We start from the raw sequence: 22786 nt of genomic DNA, 5'->3' as shown, positions 1-22786 counted from the left end.
TGCACTTGTCATTCATGTGATTCATCACTTAATATGATTTGTGCTCCGGCAGCAGGGCTGCGGGACAGAACCAGGGGCCATGCATCTGAGGTCAAGACAAAAATTCGGAGGAGACGTTCTCATGTGTTACGCTACAGATTTCATTTTCTTGCACAGCTGTCTGCACCTATTCCCTCGTCACATCATTCAATTATTGTTTTTTCCTTTCAGGGAATATCACTGACTTCACTCCTCCCCACTTCAGCCTCATCAGCTCCCATCAGATCCTGTCCTCGGCACAGGAAATGCCTCAGCACTTCACGTCACGCATCACTTCATCTCATATGATAACGTTTAAACACAGGACTTTCATGTCTCTGTAGGCCATTCGTATTTGTGTGTGACGTGTGTGTCCGTACTTCCAGGTGACCTCCAGCTGCAGTTTGATAGTTCCCAGTTCCGTGATGTCCACCAACATCAGCTGTGGCCTCGCCATGAAGAAGTCTGCGCTCGCACACGTTACCATGCCAACCAGCAGCCAACCCAAACCCTTTGCCTCCGTCACCTGAAAGAAACGATTGGACAGGTGAGATATCTGTACACACACCAAACCACTAAAGTCCATTATCAGAATAGTTAGTGTGTGTGTGTGTGTGTGTGTGCGTGTGGGTGTGTGTGTGTGTGCGTGCGTGTCTTCTCACCTTGATCTCAAAGTTGTGGTGTATGTGTGGGAGGAAGATCATCTCCTCCTCCTCCCAGGACTGTGTGTCGTCTGATTCGATCCTCCCTCTGATCTTCCATCGCTGGCGGCCCAACCGCACCACCACCTGGTCATGTGACATCACCAACACATGACATCACCAACCACAAGCAACAGGTAAGATCTTCAGTCAGCTCAGGGTCATTGGTTCACAGCCGTCCTTCCTTTCTTATCGGCACACATGATATTTTGCTCCATACAGATACTAGTGGTCAAATACTGCACAGTGCAACTGTAAGTTTGGAATCACAGTGTGTTCAGTTAACCTTTGGTAAACTTTGTTAAACTTTGTTGGTTTGTTAGCAACAACATTCAGTTCACCTCATCAATGTTTAAGCACTCGTTCTGTTTTTAGTCACGTTACAAAAACCCAAAGTGAAAAAATGTGTGTCTTTCACTTTTCATGTGCAGAGTTATTTGTTGTTTGTTGTTGTTTGCATGTTTGGGCATCTTCCTCGTTTGTGCTGAAATTCTCTAACAAAGTGACAAAGTGTCTCTAAACAGAAAAGCTGACCTCGTATTGGTCCCCGGGGCAGAGACGAGCGAAGCCGATCAGACCTGAAAGTGAAAACACATGTTAAATATTTGGAAAATAACGTGTCACTGATAACCTGTAAACTGCTCTGTGACTGTGTGTGTGTGTGTGTACCTTTCATTTTTATGTGTAGCTCTCCTAGGAGGATTTCTAACTCTCCCTCCATGACTGACATGTCCTGCAGAGAGGAGAAACTGGGTTAAAGAGGAACTTTAGAGAGAACAGTTCTTGTTGCTGTGAACCACTTTTTCTGTCTACACTGAGGTCAAAGGTCAGGCTCATCTGCAGAACACTGACACTGGAGCTTTTATGGGTTTATTGTTTTGCTTAAAGACATTTGGCTGCACATTTCTTCTCATTCCACCACCTCACTGGCTGCTGGTCCTCGTAGGGACAAAGTTGTGTTGGTTTGTTTAACAATGTAAACAGGGATTGTGGGTTGGTAGAGCTGCTCATTAAAACCAGTTCACACATTGAACCAGTACTTCTACAGCCACTGAGGAGTGTGAGCAATGCTTTCTCTACATATTTTCCTCTAATAGTTTTGTATTTAGAGACTTTTGATTTCTTTATTTCCAAATCTCACACTGTGCAGGTTTAAAGGACTGACACCCATGTCAGCATAACCAGTTTTAAAACCACGCTTTGGAATTTTTACATGCAACGCATCATGTGCTTGACAAAGAGAAATTAGCCGAGTAAATCTGCCGGTCTTGTCCTTCGTAAATCAGAGTATGTTAGAAATGGATTCCTCAAAAAAAACCTTGAGTCTCTGCAAAGACAAGCAGATGAAGCAGCATGTGTCGAGCAGACTGGTGCCTCCTGTGTGGGCTGATTTAGCGGGAGGTCACGGCTGCTCGCCACACGCTGCAGACCAATTCTTTCTTTGAAGCCAAAACCGAGAACCGATTTAAGCTACATACAAACCCAGGACACAAGGGACCACCAACACCAAGCTCATTAAAATTAGTGTCTGACATTTATGTTTTATTTATTTGCACTGTGGATATGTTTGGGTGATTGTTGGCTCCTTCTTCAATGAAAGCACTTAAAAAAAAAAAAAAAGTTCCCAGTTTATTTCATTGATTAAAGGGGCGCGCCGCTGATTTTACACATGAAGATCAGTTTACTCGACTCAAGCAGAGCTACTCCGCCTGTGAAACCAGTGGCTCTGGAGAAACTTTCCAAAGTCTGTGCCACAGATACAAACACAAACCAGGGACCATACTGCCAAAATCTCTGACATGTCCCCAACTTTGAAGATGCAATGATAAATCACTGGAGAGCCCTGTAGAACAGAGTGATGGCCAAATTTTATGGTTTCACACACTCTCCCACTTCACTGCTTCATGGTCTTTGTTACTGAAGATACATAAAACACAACAACAGTTTGTTTGCTTCAGAATTCACTTTATTTCTACACTTTGACACTGTTTTCTGAATGAGGCGCTCACTGATGAAGTTACCGTGTCTGCTGCATCAGTCCTCCTTCCTGGTTTGGCCCAAAGAGGAGGCTGAGGGCGGAGCCCAGTTAAATACAGAGGCCCAAGAACTGGACCAGACCATGAGCTGCATCAGCACGGGGGGAAGTGGTGTTTCTTTGTACTGACTCTTAGTTACTGTCTACTTTGATTTCCCCTTAATGTCCTTAATGGTCTGATCCGTCAGTATAAATGTCTCCCACCTGGTGTCATTCTGTTTGGCCAGTTGCTGAGTCAACAGTTTAGTTGCCGGTGTTTCTGAGCTGAGCTCTGTTCGGTTGATTTCTTTCAAATGAACCAGTTTGTGACTAAAATGTATTATTTACATTCATTTATGTTTTTAACATGTTTTTGTGTGAAATGAAGCCCATTTTTTTTGAAAAACAACAGATTCCTTTTTGTCCTGTGACTGTTTGGTCCCTAACAGGTAGAGTATTACTCTATTCTTATTCTTTCATTCTGTTTCCTTAAAGCAGGATTTAGACTGTGAAAACTGATGTAGTGTTTCTGTTCATATGTGTTAACCAAGGGGGGAGTTGTAGGTTTCAGCAGTGAGGATCACTTCCGCGTTCAAAAAGCTGCAGTTCCTCGGCTGCCGCTGGGGGCTGGCTCCAGAAGTGAGCAATTCTCCATTGAACCGCATGTTAAAATAGCCAACTTTACAGCCTAAAAAACATATTTACAGTCTGGTACATTTTTTGTTTTTGGTTTAGGCTTAGAATTCTTACATAAATTGGGTCGTGGTTGCGTTGAGTGACAGCCCCATAGACAGGCATTGGCAGTTAGCTCTTTGCTAAAGCATCGGCTGGGCTAGGCGTCTACATCCAGAGGCCTCCGGCGGTGGCAGTGTCCGTGTTTGTTTGCCAGTGTTCGGATAGGTTTTTGTGACAGTATGGCTTGTTGTAGTGTACACTGTACTAACCGACCGTCGAAGGAGTCTGTGTTGCAGTTTTTTCGGTAAGTAAATTTCTCACTATTTTACCTGGATGTTTGCGCTAATTAGCATGTATTAGCATATTTTGCCGCTAGCTTATGATTTAACTCGCTGCTGATACAGATAGAGGACCGGAGCAGCTAATGTTAGGAACGCTGCTGCGGTGTGTTCCGTGCTCTCAGAGTCCGTTTATTGCGGGAATACTAGGCTACAATTTTATTTCGTCTCATTTTTCTGTTTAAAAAGTCCGACATTGCATGGACAGAGCAGCTCCGTCAGTAAGCGGCTGCTGTTGTTTGTGTGCTGCTGTAACTGTAAGTGGATAGTGGATGGATGCAGCGGCGAAAGCCGGTAAATATTAAATATTAAACATTTTAATATATTATTATCATTATTTTTTATTGTTATAATTAATAATAACCACAATATTAATGTTTTTAACGTTTTAATATATTTTATTAATATGAAATAATAATGATTGTTTCACAGTTAAATAATAGGCTAGAAATAAATTTCCCCCCACAACTCCACCAAACCCTGCAGCTCCACCTAAACCTCTCTATCTGAAACAGTCATGTTTAAAACACAGCAGCAACATTATGATCTCTGTTGTATGCTATGTGTCGCGGTTACACGGGGTCGAGCTAGTCGGGTCGGACTCGGGGACTGTCGTGTGGTGGATGTAGCTGCGTGTAGCTGCCGCTTAGCTTGTTAGCCTAGCTGATTAGCCTTAGGCTAGCTCGGTTGCTCCGAGCTAAGTGGCCGGGTTCTCGGCCGGCTGACCCGCAGAGTAACCGCCTCTTCGAAAAATATAGAAAGTACTCTCCCACTAAAATCCAAGATGGCGCAGCTCAAATGCCCATGGTTTGGTCACAAAACCGACTCCCCGAAACCAATGGGTGACGTGACGGGTGCTACGTCCATGTTTTATGCGGTCTATGGTGTTAACGTGTGTGTGAGTGTATGCGGCCGTAGAGACGTACACAGATGCCAGTGTTACAGAGGTGCTGACCTCCCTGTGGAAGGCTCCGTGGGCCTCTCTCTGAATGAACATGTGACAAAGTGACTCCTGTGTGTGTGTGAGGAGGAAGCGAAGATGATGAATAGATGTGAAGCCGTGAGCATGTGTTGGAAAGCGTCGGACGGGTCTGAGAAAGACAGAATAAATGTTCTGCACTGCTGACAGACACACACACACAGACAGACGGTCGGACGGAGACTATGAATGAGTCCTCAGTTGTCTGTTAATGACCCTTAGCCTGCGGGTGCAAACAGAAGAATCACTGTGGGACCATCACTCACACACCAGATTATTTCATTTGGCAGCATTATGACCATTAGAGGTGAGCGTGGGCCCTCTGCTCTGTGGAGATGACGGATAAGTGAGGGCCACTTTCAGCCTCTTACAGATTCTCTCTGATTATTCAGAGTCCGTTTTTCTGTGGTAATGAAATGGTTCAGTTTTTTCAGCTTGAACAAATCACTCATCTTCTGTTTGTTTTCTGTGGATGAATAGATTCATTCAGCTTCCATCCTGCTGCATTTTAACACCACGGCTGTTTTCTACATGATCATCAGTAACGTTTTTAATCCGAGTATTTGTCTGGATTCTTGTCTGCCAAAAGTGTTCGTGGCTGCAGCCCAGTTTACTCAGTATTTCCATTCCATGCATAAATTTCTGCGTTTAGTTTTTTCATCCTCCAGCCTGTCCAGATTTTCATGCTTTTTTTTTTTCATTATTTACTGTCCAGCATGTTGAAGGCTTTTCTCTCTCGTTTTAAAAATGATTTAAATGTGTAAAGTGTTTGTTTAAACTCGAAATATCATGTTTTTCTTGTCAGTGACTGTCCGTTAGGTTTGAACCGTGAGTTACAGTTACATCCTCCCCTCTTTGTAAACATCTGCCTCACACTGATAAAGAGATGCTCACTCACAGGAACAGCATGTGGAGTTTGAATGAGCTTTAATCTGACCTGCAGCAGAAAGTGTTCAGCTGTTCATAACTTCTGCACGTCGTCTGTTGCTCAGGTTGCTACTTGAAGAGACTAAAATCATACATTTAATGTAAAATATAATTTTCTATTAACTTATAAGTTGTATAAGATAAAAACTGGAGAAGTTTCCATGATTTTCCATTTTCATGGACTTGCTAAAACTTGGTTTGAACTTCAGAGTGAAAAAGCAAAATGATCCTGCCTCTTGCTGCATCATGTAATGTCCTCATGCGTGTTTGTTTAGCTGTGTTAAAGCCCTTCATGCTGCTAACCAGACAACAGTGAGGCGCTGCCTGTTTGGGCTTCAGTTTAAAGTCTTTTGTCTTTTAGGCCACGTGCCAACAGTAAGATGTTTTGTTGGAGGCTCTGTCAGATTTTGAAGAGCAATTTACACCTTAATGCCAGAGCAGCAGGGACACGTGGTAGAATAAGATGCATTTTCTTTTTTGCTCCAAAAACTGAGCATGTGTTGATGCTTCAGGCTTTTTCTTTCTTCTTCTGTCTTCATCTTACTAATAAATCATTTGCAAATAAGAGCCAAGAATTGAGTTAAACGAAACAAGACAGAGACGGTCGAAGTCAGAGTTGGAGATTATTATTGAGTTTTCATCTGTCTCATTCAGAGACGACAAAGTGCTGAAGTCGAGAGTTCGTGAGTGAGACGACCTTTTCACAGCCGAATGCTAATCTCGGCCTGGGCTGGACTTGGAATTGGAAAGATATGTTGATGGTAACACGTCTGCACTGGTGACATCTAAATTCACCTCAGACATGCATGTAAAATCACACACACACACACACACAGATCTCTGCCGTACCTGCAGGCTGTGTCTGTGGTTGCGGTTGAGCTCCAGCAGACTCTCTCTGGAGGCTCTGGTGGACGGGGACAGAGAGAAGGCTCTCTTCATGTTGACCGCTCCCTGACACAACCTCCACTGTATACAATACGTCTCATACAGCTCCTCCACCTGCAGAGACGAGAGGCAGAGACTAATCTATTCACAATCTATAACCAAAAATACTCTCATTTCCTCTTTCTGTCAAATTCTTTTTCTCAACTGTTTTTTTGTTCCATAGCACATTAACTATAGATGAGATTAATACATATTCAAAGCTTTTCAAAGTTCTCTATTTGAAAGACTAAAATAAAAATAGCTGTCCCTAAAGTGTTTGGAGAAAAGTTGCATCCACCCGTCGTCAGAATCACTGAAACTCAAACTTAAATCTGAAAAGCAGCGTTTTACCTTGCTGATTTGAAATTCTAATCGTCGGATGTATCTCTCCAGCGCTCTGATCTCCTGCAAACGCAAAAATATTTTCTAATTATTTCATTTAATGTTTATATAAATTTGTATGTTAGGTCATATGATCTGATCAAAATGTGTATTTATGGAAAAATTACCTTTTCCAGATCATAGAGGAAGGCCTGGAAACAGAGAAAAGGCATCATCATCATCATCATCACTACTTAAAAATCAAACGATGAATCAAACACACTGCCCTCACCAGTCTGGAGTTTCTCTTGGTCTCTCTCTGCTGTGAAGACAGGAAGTCCATCTCTGCCTGGTGAGCCTCCAGATACTCCCTGCAGACAGTCACGTCACCAACACGTGTGATGGCCCTTTACTTGTAATCGAGTATTTTTACTTTGTGGTATTGGTACTTTTAGTGAAATACAGCTGAGATTAATGTGCTTCACATGGTTGTTTAACCTTTTTATAATAATAATAATAATAAAAAAAGAAACTGTGCGTATGCTCAATGCTTTTTATCCTCTGCTGTAGAGTCAGCGACTGTGGCAGTGAAGTGACCTGTGCAGCAGTTTCCCTGGTGCACATACTTGAGTCCTTTGCGCAGCGCCTGGAAGACCCTGTCGACCTGCTCCGGCTGCAGAGACCAGATGCCCCCTCCCCCTCTACTGGGAGACAGGTGCGTCCTGGGAGATTTAGCCCCCGTCATGGCTTTGGAGCGAAGAGAGTTACGAGAGGACGACCTAAAAACAGAGACACACACAAAGACACAGACTGAGACCTTTTTAGAAAGAAGCTTTTTAAACTCATGAATACACGAACATGCAGCAATAATCAAACTGAACACAGGTGAAATGGAAGCAGCGGCGAAATGAAATCCATAATCCTCTCAGAACAGAGTGTGCTCACATTTCACAGACGCGCTCTCTGTAATTATGGACTCAGCTAGAAAAGTGTTTTCATGGTGTGTGATGTTTGTCACCCCAGTGTGTGTGTGTGTGTGTGGCGTGTTTGTGTCATGTGTAAGGCCGGGTCGTGTCACGTTCTTGTCACCATCAAAGCTCCATAATGGAAAAATAATGGGAGACACACAGAGTGTGTGCGTGTTTATTTGTATGTTTACAATAGAAAAATGTGTCTGTGTCTGTAGAAAAGTGTTTTTCTCTGTCTCACACACACAGGAAGTACATTCCAGCTCCTTCTTTTTTAACACGTTCTCTCTCTCTCCTTCTCTCCCTCTCTCCCTCTCTCTCTCTCTCTCTCTCTCTCTCTCTCTCTCTCTCTCTCTCTTTCTGTTGTGGGACAGACAGTTAACGTCTGTGAGTTTGCTCATTCACAAATAGCATCTTAGAGTTCGTGGTGCGTTCACTGTCTGCCTGTCAGTGAGAAACAGGCTCGTCTGAGGGTGAGGGGATTTCCCTCCTCGTGCTTTGAGTCTTAACTGACAATTAGAGATTTTATTTTCTTTCATTTGTTTCTCAGAATGAAAAACAAACTTCCACAGAGTCGTGATCTATTGTGTCTTGACTGTAATTTCACACAGACTCATTTTCTGCCTTCTGTCATTCATCCTGACAGTTATGGGAATAAATGGAGATTTCCACAAGGAAATAATTCCTCAGATACTTTCTGCCTGACAGACTTTTGTTTTATTGGTTTACACAGCAGCGGCTGGGTTTGGCATTGTAACGGCTCAGGCTTGAAGTATGAATTAAAATACTTAATGTATGAATTGAATGATTATCAGACAAAGACAGTTAAACAGGTGGTTAGCTGTTCCAGTGTTAGCAGAGATGCCAAACCCAAACCTCAACCCATTAAGTCACATGTTACTGGTGTAAAACTGGCAGCTGTATCAGCCAGTTAGCTGAGGTGTTGGATGTCCTGTGTAGGACATGATGACTTAAATACCAAGACCCAATCAGTTTCTCTTTAAGACTGATTCAGCTGAATGTAACCGAGGGGCTGATTGTTATTTGCATTCTCATTGGCTGCAGCGGAGCGTCACTCACCGTCGTCGTCCGCTGATGGAGCTGAACCCGGTGAAGGAGCGGCTCCTGTGGACCAAACCTCCATCTGACGGAGAGTCGAATCGCAGCTTCACCGACATCCTGGAGAAACAGAGAGAGAGAGAGAGAGCTGGATTTAAATCGTAAACACACACACACACACATCTGCTCACAGACAGAAGACGATGACTGATCTGTGACCTCAGACTTCGACGAAACAGAGAAATTCAATCACTTCAATTTCAAACAAATACAATTACAATGCTCATAAGTCATAGCCGGCATTTTGAAATGTAAACCACCTTTGAGCAGCTGTCTTAAGGTGTTGTCCCAAAATTAACAAGCATCAGATGCTCCTTCTGACCATAATCCAGTCAGAGATGATGCTGCTGCTGCTACAGCTTCACTGGGAAAAATGTTGGTCATATAGTTACATGTTTAGTCACAGTTCTCCGTCGCTGTTCGGGCAAAATATTTACACTTTATTTTGGTATTTGGGTTGATGAGAGAAGCTGCTGAAGCCAGCGATGTAAAACTGAAATCTTCTGTCACCTGCACTGTTGCTTTTAAACTGCTTTACGTCATTATCTCTGCCAGGGAGGTTGTTGTTTTCATCCGAGTGTGTTTGTTTATGTGTCAGCAGGATTATGCAAAAAGCACTGAACCGATTTGTACCAAACACGGAGGAGCAGTGGGTCGTGGCTCAGGGAGGAACTCGTTAAACTTTGGTGTGGATCTGGTTAAAGGGAGAGACCCAGGAATTTATTATCACTTCCCCTGACATTGTGAGATCAGAGCGTTCTTGACACTTTGGTGTTTGGTGTCACTGTTCTTGATCTTGATCTTGAAATCAGACATATTTATGGTGTTGAGGTCTGTGAGTCTGTGCAGTTCGATGCATTTATGTTGTCAGACTACTTCCTGTTTCCTTTTTATTTTTCTCTTATAGGAACCAGACAGACGTGTAGGATTGTTTGGCCGTGGCAGAGAAACGTGCTCTGCTGAGCGCCATTCATGTCTGTTACTGTTGTTACCGCGTGTCATGGACTTTGTCTATTTTTACCTTGTTATTTATGATCACTTCTACTCGACACACACATGCAAACACTTAAATCAACAAGACCACCCTTACTCTCAGACGATCCAAAACAAGAAACAGAGCCCCGGCATCTCTGGGACGCATTAAAAAAAAAAAAAGGAACACCCTGAGACAGACACACGAACATGTGCTCATACACAGACGGAGGGCAGTTCGATATGTGCAGTAAACGTCTGGAGCTTGTGTAGCTCAGTAGCTCACCATCCAACGGAAAACTTTCTAAAGTTCATCCTTTCAACAGGTGTTCACGTCTGAGACGACACAGGTTCCTCTCAGTTTCTACTGCCTTCAGTAAACTGGCTTAAAAAGCTGTTTTAGACAAGTGTTGGTATAAAATATGTAGCTGTGGCCGAGTGTCTTTAAGTTTTCTGTTTTTTCATCTGCATGAAATTTCAGACAAAGAGAAAAAATGGCGAAGGCAGGAAGGCGTTTCCTTCATGACAGTGAAAACAAATCAGCCAAGTGTGGCACAAAATAGAAAGGTCACACAGCGCTGAAGAGCAGGTGATATCCACTGTAAATAAATCTGATCCCCTACGGTTCTCATACACAGGTAAACATGCCCCAGTAACACACACACACACACACACACACACAGACTGGTGCCATCTGCTCAGCTTTCATGTGGTTCCTGTGAACGCTGAGTTTGGTTGAAGCTTTTTGTCGACATGATCATCAGCTGTTTTCTTTGAAATGAGTCACTGTTAAAACTTTTGTTTATCTAATAAAGAAAAAAAAAAGATTAATCATGGTCCAAATTTAATTTAGCATCTTATTCAGACTTAATGTTGATGAAGAACATTAGTTTTTCTGATGATCTTGTTCAGTATTTCCTGTATTTCCTCCTTTTCGTTTGTCTGTTTTCTGCAGATCTTCACCTTAAAATCTGAGCTGGTTTGGATTTACTGTCTTGCTCGGAAGCTCCTCGGCAGACAAGCCCAGTCTACATCATCCACACTCAGTTTGGTGCCTCCCTGACTGGGATTCGTACCCATATTCTGTCCGAAACATGCTGCCAGTGTGAGCGGTTCAGAATAACCCAGGTTGGAGTCCTGACCCAGAATGTAAAATACACCCTGGACCTGGTGCCAAAACCAACACAGTCACCAAGCAACTACACAAAACACACGGATGGAGAAACCAGGTCTGAAGACTCTGAACCAAAGTTAGACAAGTAAGCACTTCTACTGTACCACACACACACACACACACACACACACACACACACACACACACACACACACACACACACACACACAGAGTTTCTTTCTGTAGAGTGAGTCATATTTTTTGTTTCACAGGGGTAAACATATTTCTGTGTTAGTTTCCTTCCTGTTAATTCTAAATCTTCCTTCATGACAAACGTGAAGGTCAGAGTCTCACAACAAGAACGTGTGACTGTTTCAACTGAAACATGAGAAATATTCATCTGTTTGTTTTAGATGAGGAAGCTGTGTCCAGAGCCCGGTGGAGTGAGGCTCCGCCCCCCGAATCTCTCTCACCTGTGCTTCTTCTCAAAGGTTGGTGTAATTTTAAGGGGAGGACACGTCAGCCCCCACCGTGTCCAATCATCGTTTGTCTCCCTCAGGGGATCAGCTCAGTCGTGCTTAGCTGAGTAACATGGTTCAGTCGTGGTTTAACACCACAGACACATCCACTGTCAAACAAGCAGAAAGTCTGTTTCTGCACATAACATCCACCTGTAAGGAGCTTTGGCTGCTTCAGTCAGTCACATCATATATGTTGTCCTGTTTTACTCTCATCACTCGTTGTCACGGTAACCGCGTGTGCCGTCCATACTCCGATCGTTTGAATCTACAGAAAGAAACTGCTCTTTAAATTGGAGTTTTTGAGAGTCACGCCTGCTTAGCCAAAAAAAAAGTGTCTGATTTTTCTCTTAACTTTGTGTTTGTTCGGAGGAATCTGGGGATTTCCTCTGAACCACCACATGTGGCCATGAAGCAGAGAGGCAGACTGACGGAGAGGAGGGGGGAGGGTTGTTAGCGTGATAGCAAGAGATGAAACAATGAGCATAATGAAACATAAACCAGACAGGAAACAGAATATGGATTCTATGATGTGGGTATGAGAAACGTAAAATGACTATAAAACTATAAATGAGAAGCACCAGATCAAACCTGAACCCTGAATCTGTGGACAGATGTGGACAGAATCTGCACAGCTGAGGCTGTTGGATGCTGTGATTCCCACTGTTTACACGGAGACAGAGACTCTTGGAAAAAGAGAAATAGAGCAGAAACGGTGTGAGAAATAACATCTGAGGGTGTGTGAGAAAGATGTCAATGACAGGCATAAATGGAGACAGAGTCATCTTCATAGTTGCAGTTATTTCTCAGAACATGCTGAACTCTTCTCCACTTTAAAAACGTTTCTAATACATGAGCTTCACCCTCAGATATTTTTCTCCAAACCATTTCAGTGAAGAAGCTCCAGCTGCTCAAACCACAGATCAGAGATCAGAACGTCATGTTTTATTCCAGAGTATCGCAAACGTCAGTGCAGCCAGAGCCATGTCAGACTACAGTCCCACGCCGCTTAACGAACATGTGACGAGACCAGCGTGCCACAGTGTCTTCATCTGACTTTGTTTAGATTAAGTCTGAGTCTCGTCATTCAAGATAAATTCAAGTCTTGACTTTGCAAACAAGTTTCAAGATCCAGGCCATGAAATGACTGACGCTTCCACGTTTTCTCTCACAGCTGTTACAGTTAATTTATTAAAGTCCCTTTAATGACTCAGCACTGAAGGAAAGATATGAGATAGAGATCCAGCTGTGAAGCTGTGTGACATCTGTCTTTGACAGATTGGACGGCACTGTGGTCCACCACTCTGGTCCAGACTGAAAGTTCCTGACAACTGTTTGACGGTTTGTCATGAAATTTGTTCAGATGTTCATGGCGGAGGATAAATCCTAATTTTTGACTTTAGTGTTCCCTTTACTTTTCTTCAAGCGTCACCATCAGGTCAAAACCTACATTTAACCAGTTAAACTTCTTCTTCTCTTGCACCTTGTCTTTTGTTTCAAGATCAAATACCTGCAAACATAAGGACGGTTTTGCATTAATTAGCATATGTTAGCATGCTAACACACAAAGTAAGAATATTATACCTGCCATACATCATCTTGATTTCACACAAAAAATCTTAAAGGATTCTTGTTTATTACATTCTGGGTTGTTTTTGTATTTTTGGCCATTGTTCCCATTTAGTTACAGTAACACTGAACTTTGTACTGAGAACAATAAAACTTTACACAGCTCTTAAACATGACAACACAAATTATCTGAACAACTTCATCTGGAGGTAAAACCAAAACTGAGTGCAGCTGAAATGTTGGTAATAATCTATTATTAAGTTTAAAACGGACAGTTTGACAAAGCTCAGGCTTCGTTTACAGCTCGTATGATCGCGTCTCGTGTTCCTTTGACAGATACTTAGACCTAAGAAATGACTGTGGGGAGTAACATCATAACCAACAGAAACAATGACCAGGGCTGCAAAAATAAGATCCGGTGGCACTGGTGTAATAAAATCCTTTAACGTTTGGCCAGTAAAGCGACTTGGACACCGGGACACTGGTTTTTGGTCGTGATGAAAACAAAGGAAACTTTTAAGTGACTCTGTGAAGTCAGCTGTTCCTCCAGCCTCCACTTTCTTTCCAGTGATGTTTCAAACTGCTTTCTAGTTTTGTCTTTTCCACATAAAGATTCTCTGAGATCTGCCAGTTTTTTTCTCTCCTGTACGTTTTGTACTTGAAGACGATTATTCTCTGGTTTTTTTTTTTCTTTTTAAAATCCTGCTGTTTTCATTCAAACCGGCTCCCCGCCAGCTGATTTCACTGATGATTAATTAGCTGCTGGTTGGCCGGAGGTGTGCAGGTCGCTGAGTGCAGCTGCTGTAGCTTTTGGTTGGAATGAGAATTTTTCAGCTTCTCGTTTCGCCGTGATTGAAAATGACACAATGACAGAAAAACGCGAGTCGATGCAACTTAAAACATGTGAGAAAGACGTAAAGAAAACAAGAAAGTAAATGTTCTAATCACAGGTTTTACTGATGCACAGAACAAAAAATAAATAATATCTGGAATGTGATTCGAATGTGCGATGAGGGAGGCACATTCCTGGAGTGATGAAGAATTCAGGGTGGATGAAGTGTGTGTGCATGCGTGTGTGTGTGTGTGTGTGTGTGTGTGTCCACAGCGTTTTGAGGGGTGTCTGGAGGAAAGCTGGAGGGAGATCTGGTCTTAAAAAATTAGCCTTGACCTGCAAGTGATTTACAGGGTCCCATGTGGTGAGGAGGTGGGAGGCTGGGGGGGGGCCTCTGAGTGTGAGAGAGTGTGTGTGTTTGTGTGTGTGTGTGATTGTGAGTGTCTGGTCTGGCCACAAAGCTGTTAGCATGCAGCAGACCCTCACGAGGGGCCCGTACATCATCTGTGGTGGCAAACACACACACACACAAGTCCACAAGTACACACATTTGCACATAAGCAGATACATACCAAACACTTACATGTTTACATTCACACGCACACACACACACACACACGCACACAAACCTCCATGTAAAACACAAACAGAAGGAGCTGATTATCGTCTTCCCCTCGTTCTTTCGTTCCTTCCTCTCTTTTTGTGTGTGTGGTGTGACCGTGGGTTTTAAATGTGGTTTCGTGGGTCTCATTGGGAATCACTCTCCTTCAGCTCGGTGTAATTAGCCTCATTTCTGCTCCCACACTCGCCTGGTTTGGGCTCTGTAACGATGAGGGCCGGAGCCATCAAACAAACAGGTCTGTGAGAGACTCGACTTTCACGCCTCAGCGTACGAACACGGTTTGTGGCACATAGCGGTGATTTAAGAGAAGCTGTTGCGTTCACCAGTTTTCTTTGCTGATCAGCTGCGGTTCAGGTGGTGTCTGTGTAGCTCCAGTGTGAACTGATATTTCTGAGGACGTGAACCTGAGCTGGAAGAAACATTCAGATCCTTTATTTAACTAAAAGTCCTGCATTCAAAGTCCATCTTACGTAAAAGTAGAGGCGGCTTCTCAGTGACATGTCTGTAAACGTACTCACAGACGCAGTACTCACAGTCAGTGATGCCTCAGTTAAGCAAGCAGCATGTTACTGTTGCTGCTGCTCCAGGTTTTAACTGCTTTATACAGTTAGCTAGTTTAGACCAGCGGTTCCCAACCTGGGGGCCGAGCCCCTCCAAAGGGTCAGCAGATAAGTCTGAGGGATCGAGGGAAGATTATTACTGACACATACTCAAATCTATTTTCAGTTTCTTTTCTTTTCTTATTTTGTGAAAGATTTGGATAATTTCACCAATTTGGGCCTCGAACTGTTGAACTAAATGAAACCATCTGAGAAGTTTAAGGGGAAATCACTCCTGTGTGCTAACACACTGGTTTAATCCTCAGCGATGGATTGTATTTTATCAGATTATCATGTGTGAAGTCTTAATCTGAAATGTAAGAAGTAACTATACCTGCCAGGTTAATGTTAATGTGGTGGAGTAATAATAAATCCAAAGTATAAAGAGGCAGAACATGGAAATACTCAAGTAAAAATACAAGTAATTGAAAAACAGAGAGCCTGTAAGATCTCTCTCTGTGTGTGTGTGTGTGTGTGTGTGTGTGTGTGTGTGTTTGTTCCAGAACAGCATAGTTCTTCACCCTGGAGGACATGAGTCATCTGTGACCTCTGACCCCTCCACAATGAGCCAATCATGTTTCAGCTGGCACTGAGCCAAAAGTGACAACAGAGCATCAGTGATGATCTGAAACTGGACAAAAACTGACTTTCAAAAAACACGTTTCGCATTAATTTAAGTGAAGATAATTAAAAACTCCCTCACACACACACACACACACATACACACACACACACACATACACACACTTCTCCTCTTCCTCTTGTCTTGCTGAAGAATTTCTTTGATCCCAGAATTTATGGTAACTGAGTTCACTGGCACGGCGCTGTGCAGAGATAGATTTGTTCGTTTGCTGTTCTTAATATGATAAAAGATGTTTTGTGGATGGTGTTTACTTGGAAATTGGATAAAGTCCCAGAGGAGCATTTAAAGTAATTTAAAGTTGTCTCCTAGAGATCACAGATGCTCCCTGAGCCAGCGAGGGATGGAAGATGAGGAGAGGGAGAGAGAGAGAGGGGGAAGGAAAAAGAAGGAAGAAAAGGAAACAAAAAACAGGACAGATGTTGTCACTAACACAGAGATGCAGGAAAGCGGGGGAGGGGGGATAAAATCCCAGAAACAAACATTCTCACTAAGCTCACACGTTTGTACTTCTGTCTTTGTGAGGACACGCACTGACATGATGCATTATTCTAACCTTAACCATGTCAAAGCAGGACTGTGCAGATGTGTTAGGCTGTAAAAATAAAGTGAGGACGGTTTAAAAATAATGTTATAAATAGTTAAAAAATGAACATACAAAGTGCAAACAAACCTAAATCCGATCAGTATTTGCTGTGACCCCCTTCTGCCTTTAAAACACCAGCAGTTCTTCTCTGTGCACCTGCACACAGTTGTTCGGCTACTTGGCAGGTAGGTCGTCTCAAACCTTGGAAAACTCTCCTCAGTCCCTCTGTGGATTTCCTGTCTCTGTGTGTGATCCCACACTGAATCCGTGATGCTGAGTTCAGGGCTCTGTGGGGACCAGACCATCTGCTGCAGGACTCCTTGTTCTGGTCTCTGAACACACGTCTTTGTGACTCTGTGTGTTTGGTCTTGTTGTCCTGCTGCAGAATGAATCTGGGACCATCAGACGGCTCCTGATGGGACTGATGATGGAGAAGACTCCAGACGTCTACAGGACCTAAAACCTTCACGTAAGTTTTGATGCTTAAGTAAAATTTTGAATGCAGGACTTGTGACCGTCCATCACCATGAAGACCTCTAACATGGGACTGTCTGAAAATGAGTCGTCTGCTTCGTACCTTGAAATGCTGGTTGGTTCAAACACATAAAACCAACTGATGTGTAACTGGTGATGAAACATCTCAGTGATTTGACCCAGTGTTTACTGGTTTTGCAGAATCAGGCCCTGGTGTCTTCACCACATGCTGACGTTTCGTTTTCAGGCCATGCGATCGATTGTTGTCTTAAGTGAGTGAATTAGCACTGAACTCGAGTCGTGTTAGCACCAGCTTTCAACACTTCGCTCCGTCAAAATGTTTAGATTAAGTCTGGAGGAGGAAGAAGGGAGCGGCAAGTCAGGAGAGACGTGAAAGGGAGGAGGAGAAATATGCGATGAGAGGGGGGGTGAAACGCTCGGGGTGGTGGGAAAATTTGAAAGAGAATATTTTAGGAATCTTCTGTCAGATCAGTGCAGCGGAAGAAAAGTTCAAAAACGTGTTGAATTTCAGTCACAAAAAACAGTAATTTATCAGTTTATTTCTGTCGTTCTGCGAGCAAATACATGTATACGCTTTTAATAGTTTGTTTAATCTGCACAAAAGCCAAAGTGTAAACACGACTAATGATTCATTTTCGTGCTTCGTGTTGTCCAGGCTGAACAAACCTCAGCTGAATGGTGGGTTTTGTTTCCTCTGGACAGGCTAACAGTTTCCTCCTGTTCCCAGTCTTTTTGCTTAGCTATGCTAAGCTATGCTAAGCTATGCTAATCTAAGCTAAGATAAGCTAAGTGTCTGCAGCTTCAGACGTGGGACTGGGATCAGTCTGAACATGTAACTCACAGCTGTTGGAAAGCAGCGTTTCACAGCCCTCTCTTGTTGAAAAGCTGAGTGTGACTGGGTGTGTTACCTACTGCACCTGTAACCACCGCCCACAGTGATGTCACGGTGTACTGACACACCTTGGAGTACACCTCTGCGTCACTGCAGCACTGAGACAAACGCTCAATATTTCACAATATAGAGAAATAACCACGTAAAGATCATAAGTTGAGGGAAAGTTCTTAATATTTAAATAAATATTTTTTCGACCATGATTTCTGCTGTAATTAAACACGAAGACGTGAAATGAAGAAAGACGAGAAGGGACAGAGGAGGACAGACAACCCTCAGCTCCTCCACATGAACCAATGTAAAATAGAAAAAAGATGTAGGTTAAAGGAGAGGAGACAGAGAGAGTGTGAGAAGAGGAGTTCTCCTCGGCAGTTGTCGTTTCTCTGGCTTCATGTTTCAGCCATCGTTCACCTCGCTGGTGTGTCTCCTCTCTCTTCTCCTTTTTCCATTTCCTCAGATTTCCTTATCTCTGCCTGCCTTCCTCTCTCTCACCCTCCTGTCTCCAACACTCTGTTTGTCTCGGTCTCTTTTCTCTTCGTCCTCTGGCTCTTTGTCCCCCCCCTCCGCTCTTAGTTTTAACCCGTTCTGCCCTCACTCCTCTCTCCCAGCCTGTCGTTCACCTTCGTCCCCCTCTCCCTGCTGTGTGTTGTGTTATGTGGTGATATCCACGGTTCCTGTGTGTTTAGGCCGAGCCAGAGCAAAGATTAAAAGGCTCGAAAGTAACACAATCTCTTAAATCTATTGACATAAACTCTTTCACACACAGCGTACATCTCTGTTTTCCTGAGGAGATACAAACATCTGGGCTCTTCACACACACACACACACACACACCTCCTCTGGCTTCTCTCTGTCCTCAAAAGATACAAACATCTGTGCTTTCCAACACACACACACACACACACACACACAGCCCTGCACAAACACTTAGACGTTTGCGTACATATTCATCTTCTTCTACAAAAGATGAAAAACATCTGGCTGCTCCAGCACCACTCGCACAGATTCAGAGTGACTGTCCACATCTGCGTGCGCCGGCAAGTTGATGAACATAATCCTTATCTGATTATGTTCATCAATAAACAGCTGAGTGTGGAACTATGTGAGCAATGTCCATGATAGCTTTGGCATCCAGATGTGGATTAGGCTTTAAATCCGGGCTGTTTATGTTTGTCAGGCCCGTGTACAGAGTTTCCTCAGAGCCTCATCAGGAGCTTCACAGGAGACCAGCCAGAAAAAAAAAACCCTCACTCACTTTGTTGTTGTGTTGTGTCCGATGGAAACATGAAAAGCAGTGACGTCGCCTCTGTTCAGATCCTGGTTCTGTCACTTCATCTCCACACGACACTGAAACAGAGACACATACAGATGATGCTGCTTCGTTTCTGCTGAAGAGAAAACGGGTGACAGTGAAGGCAGCGCACTTCGTCCTGTCTGTGGCACCTTTAAAACGTAAACAGGGGCAGCCCGGGGCAGGAAACGTTCCCCCCTGGGCAAATGTTTTATCCTCACATGCACAGTAGGAATCTGTGAGACTGCAAAAAGACAGTTAAGGATGTAAGAGAGAATCCCTGTTTTCTTTCTCTCCTCATCCATCTCTTCCTCTGTTGTTTCAGTCTCTGACCCAGATGAAGAGACATCACTCTGTCTCTGTCTTCATCACTCTTTCTTCCTGTCTCCTGATTTGTTCGTCTTGGTCTGTGTCTTGATATTTATATGTGGTTCTCTGTGATGTGTGTGACATGAGCAGGGAGAAACACGGAGGAGAGGAAGAGGAGGAGGAGGAGGAGAAGAAGGAGGAGGAGGAGGAGGAGGAGGAGAAGAAGGAGGAGGAGGAGGAGGAGAGCTCTGGGTTTGTAATCACTCTCTCTCTACGGTCTTCCCCTCGATTAGCCCTGCTGTCAGCACCACTTAGACTGAGCCCCAAACAGGCAACACACACACACACACACACACACACACACACACACACACACACACACACACACACACACACACACACACTAATGCACAAAAAACCAGTATAAATGTACAAATCCACACTCTTGTAAAACACTTCTCTCTCTCTCGTATTTTTTCTTTCATCTCCATCCTCCAGAGTTTTGTTAAATGTGATGTAATTAACGCAGCAGCTTCTGACCTCATCATTGAAACCTGTGCTAAACTTCAGGTATTCAGATCCGATCATGTGGAGGTGTTGTGTGTTGAATAACATCTGACAGACACACAGTACACACCACGATAACACAGCACCACGATAACACAGCACCACGATAACACACCACCATGATAACACAGCACCACGATAACACAGCACCACGATAACACACCACCACGATAACACACCATCATGATAACACACCATCATGATAACACAGCACCACGATAACACACCATCACGATAACACACCACCTCGATAACACAGCACCACGATAACACACCACCATGATAACACACCACCACGATAACACACCATCATGATAACACACCATCATGATAACACACCACGATAACACACCATCATGATAACACACCACCTCGATAACACAGCACCACGATAACACACCACGATAACACACCATCATGATAACACACCACCTCGATAACACAGCACCACGATAACACACCATCACGATAACACACCACCTCGATAACACAGCACCACGATAACACACCACGATAACACACCACCACGATAACACACCACGATAACACACCATCATGATAACACACCACCTCGATAACACACCACCACGATAACACACCATCACGATAACACACCACCACGATAACACACCACGATAACACACCATCATGATAACACACCACCTCGATAACACACCACCTCGATAACACAGCACCACGATAACACACCACGATAACACACCACCTCGATAACACAGCACCACGATAACACACCATCACGATAACACACCACCTCGATAACACAGCACCACGATAACACACCACGATAACACACCACCACGATAACACACCACGATAACACACCATCACGATAACACACCACCTCGATAACACAGCACCACGATAACACACCACGATAACACACCACCACGATAACACACCATCATGATAACACACCACCACGATAACACACCACCATGATAACACACCACCACGATAACACACCACCACGATAACACACCACCACGATAACACACCACCACGATAACACACCACCATGATAACAAACCATCATGATAACACACCATCATGATAACACACCACCATGATAACACACCATCATGATAACACACCATCATGATAACACACCACCATGATAACACACCACCATGATAACATAAGCCTAAACTCAGCACGCTTCATAACTGGACATAAAAGTCTGATTTTGATGAACACACTTTACTGCGTTGCTGAAGGGGATTCTGGGAAACATCGTGCAACTGAATCTTTAATAGTAATAATACAATCCACTACAACACTCACTGACTTCTGTACCACACTGAGACGTCTCTGCCAGAGAAATGACTGTGTGCTGTGTGTTGAGTGTGGTGGCTCTGTGGGCTTCATCTGTCCACGTGCTGCAGGCATCACACTGTTGATTTAAGATACTAATAGATTCAACAGAACCTGGAAGAAGAGATGCTCACAGCAGATGTCGTGTGTATATGAAGCCTGCGGGTCCCGTTACAGCAGGCCAGGATTCATCTCAACTACCGGGTGGAAGCTTGTTAGAATTTAAAACTGTGATATACGACAATATTTCAATGAGATTACCAGCTCTGATTTCTGTGCTGCACTAATCCAAATAGGAAAATCTAAAACACAGACGTGGAGCCTTTAGCTCCTTTACTCCCAAACTGATTTACAGGGTTGAATGAATTCAGGGGAGTTGTTATTGTTTCAGGCTGCTACTAAAAGTTTTTACCTGTAATTGTTGTGGACAGAAACACAGCAAAACAAAGATTTTATTCTGTAAGTCAAACTTTATCTTAGCTAGTTTTTATATAACGGCCTGTTCCACCCGGTGTCCACGCTCGACCTGCTGCATGGAAAGGTTTGCAAATTCAATAACAAATTTCACGGCTCTCCTCTGCTTTTTACAGCTGGTCCTCAGTCACCTGAGCAGCACCCGCCTCCACACCTGCGTCTCATTCCCCGTAATCAGCGGCTGCCTACATATACACCTGCCTTCCAGCCACACTCAGTCCAAGCGTTTGTTTGTTTGTTCTGATATTGTGTTCGCTGTTGGGGTTTAGTTGTATAGACACATCATTCCGAGGAGACAGGATTGTTGCATCCTGCTTTGGGATCCCAGAGACCATTAACCAGATTAGTCACAGAAATTGAAGCGTTATTATTTGTGTCCCCAGAAGCGTTTTCCACTCATGGTCATTTTAAATGTACACGGTCGTGTGCTCGTGGCTGCGCTGACAGATTAACATACTTTTGGCTCACGACTGAAGAAGTTAGAAGTATTTGAACCTCTTTACAGCAGCGTGACGGCTGAAGCACCTGCTTGGGCCACGAACCTTCAGCTCTGTGGATGCAGAGTCTGATGGATTCAGCAGAGGATGATGAACGACGCACTTCACAGGTCATTATGGAACTGGATGGTTTTACAGCTGTTTAAGATTCACACAGTTTGAAACCACGGCCTGAACTTTACTGAGAGGATCTACTGAGTCTGGTTTTTTCTTCAGTACAAGAAAAGAAGAATAAAGATCACAGTGGGAACTTGTTTGTGTGTGTGTGTGAGTGTGTGTTGTATTTGATACCCAGAGGCCCTGTAGGGAGTGAGGCCAGTGGGTTCAGTCTAGCAAATATGAACTTACACACACACACACGCACAGTGTTGTCGGCCTGCAGGTTTAACACACACAGCCACCACTCACAGCTGTCAGAGTAGCTGCTGCACTGAAGCCATGGATGTGATTATTATTTGGTGATCCTGTGTTTTATTTTCAGAGCTAAACTATA

The 22786-nt window shown here is 43.6% G+C and overlaps 1 protein-coding gene across 3 annotated transcripts in view; it reads right to left on the bottom strand.

The window, feature by feature from the left end:
- ripor3 (RIPOR family member 3) overlaps nucleotides 1-22786 on the bottom strand; it is a 41029-nt gene that overhangs the window by 7319 nt on the left and 10924 nt on the right. For 2 of the 3 annotated variants that reach the window (XM_041033010.1, XM_041033012.1), the window contains exons 2-12: nucleotides 19079-19170; nucleotides 8946-9044; nucleotides 7524-7676; nucleotides 7190-7268; nucleotides 7086-7109; nucleotides 6928-6981; nucleotides 6502-6651; nucleotides 1389-1452; nucleotides 1254-1297; nucleotides 681-806; nucleotides 399-544 (exon numbers count right to left, since the gene is read on the bottom strand). In XM_041033010.1, coding sequence (XP_040888944.1) covers nucleotides 399-544; nucleotides 681-806; nucleotides 1254-1297; nucleotides 1389-1452; nucleotides 6502-6651; nucleotides 6928-6981; nucleotides 7086-7109; nucleotides 7190-7268; nucleotides 7524-7676; nucleotides 8946-9043 — 938 coding nt within the window. In that variant the 5' untranslated portion in view covers nucleotide 9044; nucleotides 19079-19170. The remainder of the gene's footprint in view (nucleotides 1-398; nucleotides 545-680; nucleotides 807-1253; nucleotides 1298-1388; nucleotides 1453-6501; nucleotides 6652-6927; nucleotides 6982-7085; nucleotides 7110-7189; nucleotides 7269-7523; nucleotides 7677-8945; nucleotides 9045-19078; nucleotides 19171-22786) is intronic. The other variant, XM_041033011.1, reaches the window with a different exon arrangement.

This window comes from Toxotes jaculatrix, chromosome 3 (assembly GCF_017976425.1).
Source record: "Toxotes jaculatrix isolate fToxJac2 chromosome 3, fToxJac2.pri, whole genome shotgun sequence".
NCBI lineage: Eukaryota > Metazoa > Chordata > Actinopteri > Toxotidae > Toxotes > Toxotes jaculatrix.
Note: the sequence above shows the minus strand (reverse complement) of the source record. Positions and strands in the feature narration are given on the sequence as shown.